At 39.1% G+C, this 12,478-nt stretch overlaps 1 protein-coding gene across 4 annotated transcripts in view; it reads left to right on the forward strand.

Moving 5' to 3' along the window:
- Positions 1 to 12,478, forward strand: part of LOC131689105 (mitochondrial adenyl nucleotide antiporter SLC25A25) — a 103,089-nt gene that overhangs the window by 23,478 nt on the left and 67,133 nt on the right. Inside the window, exons 2-4 of one of the 4 annotated variants that reach the window (XM_058973924.1) lie at positions 8,021 to 8,262; positions 8,328 to 8,439; positions 8,585 to 8,971. In XM_058973924.1, coding sequence (XP_058829907.1) covers positions 8,021 to 8,262; positions 8,328 to 8,439; positions 8,585 to 8,971 — 741 coding nt within the window. The remainder of the gene's footprint in view (positions 1 to 8,020; positions 8,263 to 8,327; positions 8,440 to 8,584; positions 8,972 to 12,478) is intronic. The other 3 variants (XM_058973925.1, XM_058973927.1, XM_058973928.1) reach the window with 3 other exon arrangements.

The following is a 12,478-nucleotide window of genomic DNA, read 5'->3' on the forward strand; positions in this document are numbered from 1 at the left end:
AAATAAAATTCAAATTTGCCCAGTCATATTTGAGAAAAGTGAGTGACATTATTTCTTACAATTGAACACCGCATCATCTTTAATAGAAACCCTGTGCATATAACTGTCGGCGTGTAGAAATGGGAGTATATAACAAAGGTCGTCGAATCCTCGCCAGACGCTGTAATCAACTTAATCGGTGTGCATGAAATGGAACAATTACACCCAATCTATACTTTTAAACTGTATTCACACCTATTCGATCCGTCCCAGTCCCGGCCCAGCACCGCCCATAGACACCGTCCATTCAACTCAAATGCGAGCATCCACACCTGTCCGATATGACACCGTCCCGGACAAGTCCCGCACGAAAGAATACCGGCGCCCGCACACGTTACCGTACTGCCACTGAAACGGATCGGAAAGGTGTGAATTTCGTTCGCGTTCGCGTAGCCTTCGCCCGTGCGTTTCACGTTCTATTGAAATTAAACACACGAGCATCACAATACACTAGTAAGTCCTATTTTTTCTGAATGAAACTTAATACAATGTCAAAGATAATCCTGTTGGAATTGTCTTACCCTCTTTAAATATGGGACGATGCACACCATCACAGGAAGGCATTCCAATGGTAACACATATGCTATGTAATTGTAGTGGTATTAGTTCAAACGGAATTTCATAGCGCACGCATACTGTCAGATCCTCAGGAATGCCATATTTGATCATAAAACGAAACTCAATCTACTCTAGGAATCCGATTTCACTACCAAAACTTCACAAGACACAATACGCTCATCACTGCACTATGAATACGGCCCTCTCACGAAACACACAATCATTTAAAACTTTCATTTCCAACCCTAACCAACACCATGCGAGAACATCTCATACTCCCCCAGTTTACCCAAATGGACCTTCTCGATGCAATGTGTCAAAAGGAAACTCGTAAACAGCACGAACGATATTACCAAAACGGAACCATTCTTACATCGTGAACGAAAATGACTTTGCGGCGTCAAGCGAGAATCGTACTCTATGGAAACAAAACGACACACTCTCCCGCACAAATGACTCACAACACCGCACAAATAAGATTACCGGGTTTGTTCAGAAAATCTCAAAAAAAAAAAATACCAAAACATGGTTGTCCCATCCATTTGGCTCAATGGATGGGACAATCTTGAACAGCGTTTTTCTCGGCCTGCTGTTTTTCAACATGGGACTCTTATGCTGTTATGGGTAGTTTAGTTCAGACAAATCATGGTCCAAGCTAATGATCGAGTGTCGAACCCAAATCGATGAACTAAGCATTGTCAACACTATCTACCTTGTCTGGGTGCCCGGACAAGCCGGTATTACTGAAAGTGAAAGGGTTGACGAATTGGTCAGATCAGGTTTAGCGATTGACTTGGATAAGAGGAAAAATCCGGCTCTGGGCTTGGTCCGAGCACCCCAATTATTGGAGAAATCTCCAAAACATGTTGCCAAACAAAGACGTTTCTTGAACAACCGTTTCCCAGTGATTTCGAAAAATCTGCTATATTTTTCGAAACTCCACTGCGGCATGCTTACCAGGGCTTTTACCGGCCACTGTAAACTCAATTATCACATGGCAACTTATCAGCGTGCGGAGTTTTTTCATGTGATCTTTGTGAATTCGACTATGGATCCATCTGATATGCAACTGTCTAGCAGTAGCGCTTTTGCGATTTCGAGTTGAAATAACTGAAGCTCAAGCACATATATGCTTTTCGATTGATGCGCACTGGTGCAGGGCAGTGCACTGGTTTTGCACTTTCGAGCAGAAGTGCAGAAAACTGGGTATATTTCATTGACACTTCTGCTCGAAAGTGCAAAATCAGTGCACCGGTACATTGCCATCGAAACCGGCCTAAAATTCTTTATCGAATCTGGTAAAGAGTTTTAGGCTCACTCGCAGCCAATTTGAACTATTTGTGAGTTTAGCCTACATTCTGTTTGTTTTTGTGCTGTTATTTTTCCCACCCTTACAATTCTACTTTTTCTTACCCTCGTTCAGGAAATGATCAGAAGACACGGCACGGCACTACACACGGGAAACGTGCCATTTGAGCCAATGTATTCTGATGCCTGATAGGATTTTTCGCCTCTTTTTTGGTTAGAAAAATCTAAATCTATGCGCGGGGTTTGCAATCGGTGAGTTGCGTAAAAAATCAATCAACTACGATTTGCCCTCTCCCAGGTAAATGTTGTAGCGAGCGCGTAATAATAGAAGAAAAAGTAAACAAAGAGAATCTCCCATTGTTATTTATGAAAATTTTCCCCAGAATTCTTCAAATAACTTAATTTTATGACAATAATTTAATTATTAATCTGTTTGTGCTCAATTCACAAAAGAAATCTTCCTCATATGTATTGTGGATGTAATCTGAATGAAAGGATTTTTACGAAGTTGGTTAAAGAAATTAAATTTGCCGCCGAATAATTTTCTGAGCTTTGGGTACTTTTAGGAGATTACTTTTCTGAGAATTGATGCTTTCTGGGAAATGTATTTCTGGGGCTATTGTTGTAGAATCTGATATCCGACGCCCATGTGATACAATATTCTTATACGATATTCTTGCACCCAGCGATATTACACTCACATGTAGTTTTCCTTACAGGACATTCCATGTGAAGATTCCCTCTCGAGAGGAGTGGTTGTTTGGCTATATGGAAAGACAACAACAAACGCAAGTGGTCTGTTACACTGACGGTTCTCTGATGAAGGGACGTGCTGGTGTCTACTGTCGTGAAATGAGATTGGAACAATCTCACTCACTAGGTAGATACTGTACTGTATTCCAAGCAGAAATCTTTGCGATTATGTGCGGGGTACAAACGGCCCTTCAACTGAGTTTGCCCGGCAGAGTTATAAACTTCTGCTCCGATAGTCAGGCTGCAATCAAGGCCCTTAGCTTAGACAAATCCCGGTCCAAGCTAGTGAGCGCGTGCCGAACCCAAATCGAAGAACTAAGCATTGTCAACACTATCTATCTTGTCTGGGTGCCCGGACATGCCGGTATTACTGAAAGTGAAAAGGTTGACGAATTGGTCAGATTTGTGAGTTTAACCTACATTCTGTTTGTTTTTGTGCTGTTATTTTTCCCACTCTTCCAATTCTACTTTCTCCCTCCTTTTTCTTACCTTCGTTCAGGAAATGATTAGAAGACACGGCACGGCACTACACACGGGAAACGTGCCATTTGAGCCAATGTATTCTGATGCCTGATAGGATTTTTCGCCTTTTTTTTTGGTTAGAAAAATCAAAATGTATGTGTGGGGTTTGCAATCGGTGAGTTGCGTACAAAGGAATCAATTTACCAATTGCGCTTGGGCCTCCTCCATGTAAATGTTGGAGCGACCGCGTAATGAATAGAAGAGAAAGTAAACAAAGAGAATCTCTCATTGTTATTTATGAAAATTTTCCCCAGAATTCTTCAAATAACTTAATTTTATGATAATAATTTAATTATTAATCTATTTGTGCTCAATTCACAAAAAAACCTTCCTCGTGTGTATTGTGGATATAGTCTGAATGAAATGATTTTTACGAAGTTGGTTAAAGAAATAAAATTTTCCGCCAAATAATTTTTTGAGCTTTGGTACTTTCAGGAGATTAGTTTTCTGAGTATTGATTCTTTCTGGGAAATGTATTTCTGGGGAAAACGTTCCGGCATTGTTGTAGAATCTGATATCCGACGCATATACGTTGCGTTGCGTTGCGTTGTGACGATGATTTTGGCGGATTGCACACTGACTTCATCATGTTTGACTGCTGATTATCTAATAAGAGTTGCTTAGGAAGTGGTAAGTAGGAATTCATACCAATCCGACCCATATTAAAACCTCAACAGCATGATAGCCATCATTGCCGGCCGCCCCCATCTCCATCGTTCACGGGGAAGGATAAAGGATAAGGTAGACGGGAAGTGTTGATGCTCCACCTACTTAACGGAAGGACGACGATTCATCAGACTCTTCCATAGGTGTCGCGGAGTTGGTGGTTTGGAAGGGTATCAGGTCTAGGATTCGCTCCAAGCAAACGATGCGACCTGTAAAGCATGTTTTATTAGGTAGTTGTTTAGTTAGTCTTCGAGTGCACGATCACTCGAAAAAGAGATGATCTTGTTTAGTTTTTGGTTATTTTTAAACACTGGGCAGCCGGCTACCGAGAGTATACTATGTTCCCTAAACAAAAGCAATTTGAACTCTACACGGCCGACCGTGGGAGTATTGCCTAGAAAAGCTAATCTTATCCGCGTAATGGGCCGGATCACTATTTATTGCAACAGTATTTGGACAGAATTCGCTACTTCTTCTCTACGATATATTTATTGGCTTGAAAACTACCGAGTGATAACACATTATACAGGCAAAAATAGCGAGAGATGTTATAAATCAAGGAAAGTATTTCTTATTTTCCATATCGGATTGTTTGTGGAATACAAGTATACGAGCGATAATACCGAACACTGAAGGGAAATATAAAGGATTGTTAACCTGATGCACGGGCTTGTTAGCAATAACGGAGCTTTAAATTAGGTTCATAAAAACAGACGCGGCGAATTTTCAATACGTATTGACCCGTGTTCATAGATACTAGTCAGATTAGTCGTATTGGGGCTAATTTCCGATCAACTATTCATTTTTACGGCAATGTTTTCTCGACTAGATCTGTTCGCACCCTCTCATTCTGTTCGCACCCTCTCATTCTGCGGTCTAAGGACCAAATGTCATCAATAGACTTAGACTCGCGTGGAGGCATGAGATAGGAAACTTGTAAGAATTTTGCTATCCCACCGTTTGACTACCAGAATGGATGGGAGAACAGTAATACTAGCAAATACCGACTACCATAAGAGCGGTGCAAATTTGAACGAGTGACGTAGAGTACTGCACTGAAAAAAGGACCAGGAGTGCGATTTTACGAAGTTTTAGCTTCCGATGGCCCTACATTTTCTGACAAAGTGAAGTTCTTGAATGTTGAGATTTTTATTACTGTTTAGAAAAGCAAAAGTATCATAAAGCTAGTGTCAGGCCTTCATGAGACCTCAAGGAGTCACTTTTGGAGGTATTCGTAAATGTAGATTTGTCGGTAGACGGTTCCAAATATAATAGAAAAATACCTAATTTAACACAACTACAGATCACTTGCAACATAAAAAGCTTTTTGTGAAATTCGACAGCTCCATCTTAGGCCAATTCAATAAATTTCCTACATGAAAGTTTCCATTTTTTAAAAACGGTTTTTAAACCAAAGCTTTGGAAGTTAAACCTTGGCGTGGAAGTGCCGGTATATTAATATATTCTGTTACTTAGTGTAGAATTAGATTTCGTCATTTACGGCTAATATACAATCGCCAGAAGAAACTTAAAACGTTGGTACACAATCAAGAAAGGCGAATCAGAAAAGGTGAGTATATGTCAGTGATTCACTAAATACAGACTGGAAAGAGGGTAATATGGAAAACCTTAAGGTCCGTCCAGATTAAGTCTTCGGTACGGAGCAAAACGTCGGCCTAGGAACTCCTAGCATGTTGTTAGTCGCCTCTTACGACATGGGAGCAGTTCCCAGAGGTTCTATTCTTGGTTGAAATAGTGCAAAAAGATTTCAGCCCGCCGGACACCACACGGCTTTAGAATCTGATATCCGACGCATATATGATACAAATTCATTTTATACTATAGTCTATATTTGGCGTTAAAATTGTTTTAGATAACTAAACAATAAACATTCAGCGCACCATTTTACCTCTATGCATTCGTAATATATTCCAGGAATTTTGTCGCACCATGAGTCGACTTCTGGTTGAATTACGACTCTTTTGTTGACATTTAGAGCTTTGCATGCCAATCGATTCGTACTTGCCCACCCACCAGGTGGTCTGGTTAGGGTAATGGTGTGAAAATTGGACTCAGTAAAATTTTCTTCACACTCGATCAATCAATAACAGTAGTTAAAAATAACTATACCAACTTATCATCCCCGACCATGACTCCATGCTTCTTTCGTCGTAGGTCGGCGAACCACGAGAACCATAAATCCTGGCGGCTAGGTCTAGTTTCACAGTTTGGATTAGTTTATCCGACACCGGTGACAAGTACACAGTCAGCGAAAAGTCACACCGCCCGGTTTGAATCAGGCACATGTGTCCAACCACTAAGCCTGCTGCGGGCGACCTATTTATAGCTTTGTGGTAGTGTTTTTCTTTTGCTACGTTTTGTAAATATTTGCCATAAACCGCTTGGAGACGGTTTATCATCTTAGTGGTGCCATTCTTTAATTTTGCACACCCTAGCAGTTTGCGGTCCACGTTTTTTCGATTTAAATTCGTTCTGCTCAAATTGGGATCGCTTGGTAGCGAATTTCGTGAAAGCGTAGATGAACGCCCTTCAATGTTCGGTGGACGTGGGACGCAGACAATAACTAGCTTCGCCGAATTTCGGTTTGTTTGCTTTCTTCTTTCTTGGGGGATGTCTACAGAGGAATAGAAGAGCTGCGGCTTCATAACATGACCCCGCACCGTTGTGACCGACGCTTCTGGAAATTTCAGTTTGATTGTTTTTTAGACGGTTCGATTTTCTATACGAAAAGAGAAAATAATTGCTCATTTTTCACCAATCAATTAAAAACTAAAATATAAAACCGAGCCAACCGCGCATTCATCCAATACAGGTTTTCTTTCATCTCCGATCATTACATGAATCGAAAGTGCAACAACGATTCAAACGTATCAAAGTAGGCCCTGGCACAATGTAAACGATGATAATTTATTGTTTTATATGCTTTCCCAAATTTTTGAAAAGCGCTTAGTGCAATGAGTATAATTGTATGATTTTCAATATATTGAGTAACACGAGTTTTTAAATGAATATATTTTCTATTCATCACGCACGAGTCGCATTCTCAATCGTCGTCAAAAAAGAGTTCAATTTCTGGATGGTACACATATCGAATTTCCCCCCGAAGCACTATGTGAATGCCTGTTTCACGCATACAAATTAATGTCTAACACACCAAACAGCTGAGCAAAATCGCAAAGAGAATGCGTCATCGACCGTTTTACACAAACGATTGCATATCAAGAAAACATCGCATGTTTCTGCAAATTAGTCACCTAGTCAACAATACAGCTAAACAAAAACAGTTCTAAACAGTTGGCTTTTGGGCAGAAACCTATACTTATTTTACATTTAGGATATGTGGACTTACCAAAGTAGATAAAGCGGGACTTGACTGTACATCGAATAATCGAACTTTCATGCAAGACAAATCTTGGTATTAGAATTGCATAGAACTGGCATACAGCAATCTTCACATGTAGATGGCAACCTATCATTTTCTTCTGGTGGTCATATGCACCATAGCATATTTTTGTTGAAAATTAAGAAATTATTTTTGATATTTTCGTAGTAAAAGATTTCCCGATCATACGTTTAAAAAGCAGTTTTCTTCCACACCGTATGTTAGATCTTCATAAAAATCAATCAGCTTATGCAGAATGTTGTTACAGTACTGGTGATTGATTTTAATGAAGATCTAACACACGGTATGGAAAAAAACTGCTTTTTTCGTTTTCGATTTTTGCCCATTCTCTGTTCAATCTTAAATACGCCGACAGAGTAACAATAACAACCAATTACACATAATTATCTATTTGAAAAATATGGTGATCGGTAATTGGGACTTGCTCAATCCGGTTTAACACGTACCGCGGGTATCAATGTAGCTAGTAACACTTCTTAACACCCTAATCTGAATATTTTGTTTGAATGTATTCAAAATTGCATCAATAATTGTGCTCACTGACATTCGTTTAATTTATTTTTTATTATTTTTCTCTTCTTTATCATTTGGCCATTATTCCATAACGAATGCACGCCACGCCATCTCGCTACACTGACACGCTATCGCAAATAAAACAAAATGCGCTATCATTCTGCTCGCTCTACACTTTTAAAACAACTCACACACCATCATCGCTGGTAACCATCATCACGGAACCACCACCGGCAGGAATACGGACACTCGTTATTTTTTCAGCGTTTTCTCAAGCAATCCGACCAGACGCAGAGCGGCGATGTCGGTCTGGCTGAATTTATCCACTACGTGCGGGAGCACGAAAAAAATCTCCGCCTGCAGTTCAGCAATCTGGACAAGAACCGTGATGGGATGGTGGATTTGGAGGAGCTGATAGTAGCCTTTAAGGATCTAGGCATTGAAATGGACCGGCACGAGGCGGCTAAGTTACTTAAAAGGTGCCCGTACTGGATGATTTTGTTGTGATTATTTCCGTTTAACACTTCCTTTCTTAAATTTTTAGGATGGACAAAGATGGCAGTCTCAACATAAGCTTCAACGAGTGGCGAGATTTTCTTCTCTTGGCACCATCTTCCGATATACATGAACTCGTCAGATACTGGAGGCATTCTACTGTAAGTAAACACCAACCAGACTATTTACAATAGTATCGATTCCCCGAAATTCCAGACTGACATTCCCACATTTTGAATGCCTAACTTTTATTTCGTTTTCTTGTTGCTTATCAATGTTGCATACATTACCGGATAATTATTGAAGCATTTGAGATACAATGAAGCGTATCTGGTGATGATAGGTCGAAAAATGAACTCGGAAATAATGCCTTCCATCAATGATCCTCCACTTCCGATTATTGTGCCGACATTTGTAGCAAATAGTGATAGCAAAAATGAAGTCGGTGCTACCGAGACTAGTACTAATAAGACTACTACCAACATCAACACTACAACTACCACCAATAGTGAAGTCCTGGTGGGGAAGACACCCGACGAAGACCCTGAACTTTCCTTGCTAAGTCTGATCGATCTCGAAGAAGCAATTGCGCATGTCACTGAGCTGATACTGAACCCCAAACTTTTGAATCGAAATCCCTCCATTGCCGGTGTGCACAAGTGCTACAACACACATCTGCTGGTGGATGGTAAGGTACAGTGGAAAAAGTTTTTTAGAATCCCAACTATTACCACTTTGTTTGCTGATGCTGCATTTAAAACCTTACCTTCCGGTATTTTACTTTTCGGTTCTGCAAGTTTTTACTGCTTGCTGAGTTAATCCTGAACATATAGTTATGCGAATGCAAACAAAAAAAATACGCTAGAATGCTTTCGTTGTACGAAAAATGAAATCTAACGCATACACACATACTGCACTTTCATCACAATTGTCTCCGCTGTATCACTTCATATTGTATTGGACTAAATCATGTCACCATCAGGTGTTATAACGCTGATTGAACTTTTCCAGTTTCTTGGGAAATGTCATACATACATGCGGGTTACTGAATACTATCACAATCAAAGCAAGTGTAATAAAAAGTCTCCATTGTTTTCTCGTGTCACGTCTTCATAATTCGCAATATGCACTTATCTATAACAATACGGAAATATACATATTCTGATAACTTATTGGCGGTTTCCTAGTAAATGTTGTTTCGTATGCCTGTGTGTAGATAAATATTAGTTGAACGCATCCGATTGTTTATTATACATACTCTCATGTTTAGAGTAGCAATGTACTGCCCATCATGTCGCAAGTCAGTCCCATGTTCTATGGGATTTCCTATCTACTTGGGACAGATTTGCGATTGTAGGCAGTGTATGTTTGGATAGTGCTATGTAGTGACAAGGCAGTAGTTCATTAGGTGACAAAACTAGTTTTGTCCGAGCTCTATGCAAGCTTTAAAAAGTCACAGTTACAGAGGACACCAGGGAAATGTTATTAATAATATCATTGTGTCGTTTCTCAGTCAACCAGTTACAGTGTAATAACTCGTTCTGTCTGCTGCCCGTAAAACGTTGAGTTTTGGAAAAGGAAACTGTCGAATCTTTTAATGACATCGTATTAGGGACCGTTCATATACCACGTGGACAGAAATTTCTTGGTTTTGACCCCCTGCTTTCCCTGGACGTGGACAAACGTAGACAATCTTTGTATCCCTACCTCCCTACCCATGATGTCCACGCGAACTTTCCCTAGTTATGGATTTTTTAATGCTTTGGATAACTTGGTGTTGAATGTTATTCTAAAAACATGTATTCCGTTTTAACTTTTTCCACTCAATTTGTTTTTTTTACTTTCCAACAATATCTCATTTTTAGCAAAATCCGTTTAAAAGAAGTATGTTAAATCTAAAAGACACCATAATAACGCAAAATGGAAATAACATATGAATTGTACAGGTGTAATAAGTTATCAAATTAAAAAAATAATAGGAATTGACTTACAGAAGATTAGATTAAATGTTTCTGAGAGAAAAATTGTTGATGCCAGTTACAAAACTGCATGTGAAATTTAAGTGTTTCTTACTGCATATTAAGAAAATGCACATTTGTTCTACATTCAAAAAAAGGAAAAATCGTTAAAAGCCCATGTGGATAATTCTCGTACCCCTACCCTCTCTCCGTAGACAAGCGTGGACTTCTTTAAACTCTCTACCTTCCCCCTAAACTGTCCACTTGGTATATGGACTGCCCCTTATATCAAACTGTTCCTCAGCATCCTGTTTTCGTATTCGTCCCAGAGCTATTTAGAGATGAATTTGAGTTTTCGTTTCACTGATTTGACATATATTCTACATTAAAGAATAAATCAAAGGTTGTGCCTATAATGTTTATTAACAGCAATGACAACGTAACGCATCAAAACCTTCAAAAGTTTTATTCGAATATCATCCTTAACATACTGTTACTGATCTGAATTTGAGCTAGTATATGAATTAACGGGAAATGATTTCATTTAGATTTCTATATCCGTACATACAAAGCCTCGGTAAAACATTCCGTTACGGAACATGACCTAATATTTCGACAGACTTGGTAACCAATTTATAGGGAACAGAGTGATTTCAGGGTTAGTACTACGAACTTACTGACACAAAGATTCGGGCTCGAACGTGCGACGAATGCAATATGAAAACAGCACTCTGAGATTCCCTCACAAGATCAATAGAAAAATAATGGAAAATCTAGATGTTCTAAATTGGGTAAAAGTTATGCAAATAAATAAAAAGTGGAGTATAGAACAATATCCCTTTGTTCAATGATATGCACAGATTTCAACCGGTTCCTAATGCAACCAACATGTTTTGGAAATATTCAGCTCAGCGACAATATGACGATTTTCCGTCTGATAGACAATTATCATTTAAAGCTGATGCGTATACTGCCATAATCGCAATTCAGTCCCATGTTATATGGGATTCTATATCTACATGGGACTAACTTGCGATTATAGGCACTAAAGATTTTCAATAAAAATCATGTTTAATGCGGTACATTTTTGACAAATTAGCATTCTTACTAATCATAAAAATGTTCTAATTTCTGTAACGTTCTAAGTTAAAAATAATCAAATAAGCTGAAGAGAAAATGTTTCTTACTCTTCACATTTCTTTCAATTAAACATGGTAACAATCGCATCACGAACCGTTCGTTCGCCATTCACAACAAAGTGTTCTGTATAGAGAATAGAAACCTGGTGCTGCGAATGTGCGCGATTCAAAGGCAACCCGATGAAGAAGCAAATTAGTGTTTTAATTCTTTGTTTTATCCCTTCCCAATACGGAAGGCGTCGCTCGCGAATCTTTTCTCGAGCGACTCACGGTTTGCCTAGGGTTTTCATCAAACATTTTTATTTCGATTTCATATTCGCATCAAATTTGACCCGGCCTGGTCCAATAAAAGCGTGTGCACCGAAACGGGGAAACAATTTTCTCTTAGGTTAGCACATCCTTTTTTGACAATCGTGTGAGTGAAGGTAATTGGATATGTTATTTAGGATAATACAAACTTTGGACAAAAAGTTGTCATAAGCATTTGAGTGTCTTAAAGAATTCAGGGAAGGTCGTGGAGTCGTAGAAAACTTGTTTCATGCGAATCGTCCATTCACTTCTGTTAACGGCGATAACATCGAAAAAGTGTAGAAAATTGTACTCGAAAATAATTTGGAGAGATAACACAGACACTTAACATCTCTTGGGTATGAAGTGTGGCACCGTTAGACTCCAAAGAAAGAGCTGTTTTGTTTTTTAAAAAGAAAGTGGAGTAGAGATCGCAAAAGAGATGCTAACCTAGGTTACTGTGCCCTGATCGCTCAGCCACCTAATTCGCCAGATTTAGCTCCCTGTTTTTTTCCTGTTTATGAAACTCCGATATCAGCTCCGGGGAACGCATTTAAAATCCGATCATAGAAAATCGCTGAAGTTTCAAGGATTCCCATGAAGTCCATAAATCTTCTTGAATTCGTTGGATCATCAGTGTAGGGTTCCCCTGAAGCTCGATAGATATTCTCTGTAGCACAAAGACTCTGACTAAAAAGTCCTGGAATTTGTTAGATTTCCCTGAATATAGGTTTGTTCTAATCTAATTTTCCTGATTTTTACAAAATAAAACTAAAAATATGCTTGTACATACTATTGAGGGAAAATGTACTATC

The sequence above is a fragment of the Topomyia yanbarensis genome, chromosome 3, assembly GCF_030247195.1.
Source record: "Topomyia yanbarensis strain Yona2022 chromosome 3, ASM3024719v1, whole genome shotgun sequence".
In the NCBI taxonomy this organism is placed as follows: Eukaryota; Metazoa; Arthropoda; class Insecta; order Diptera; family Culicidae; genus Topomyia; species Topomyia yanbarensis.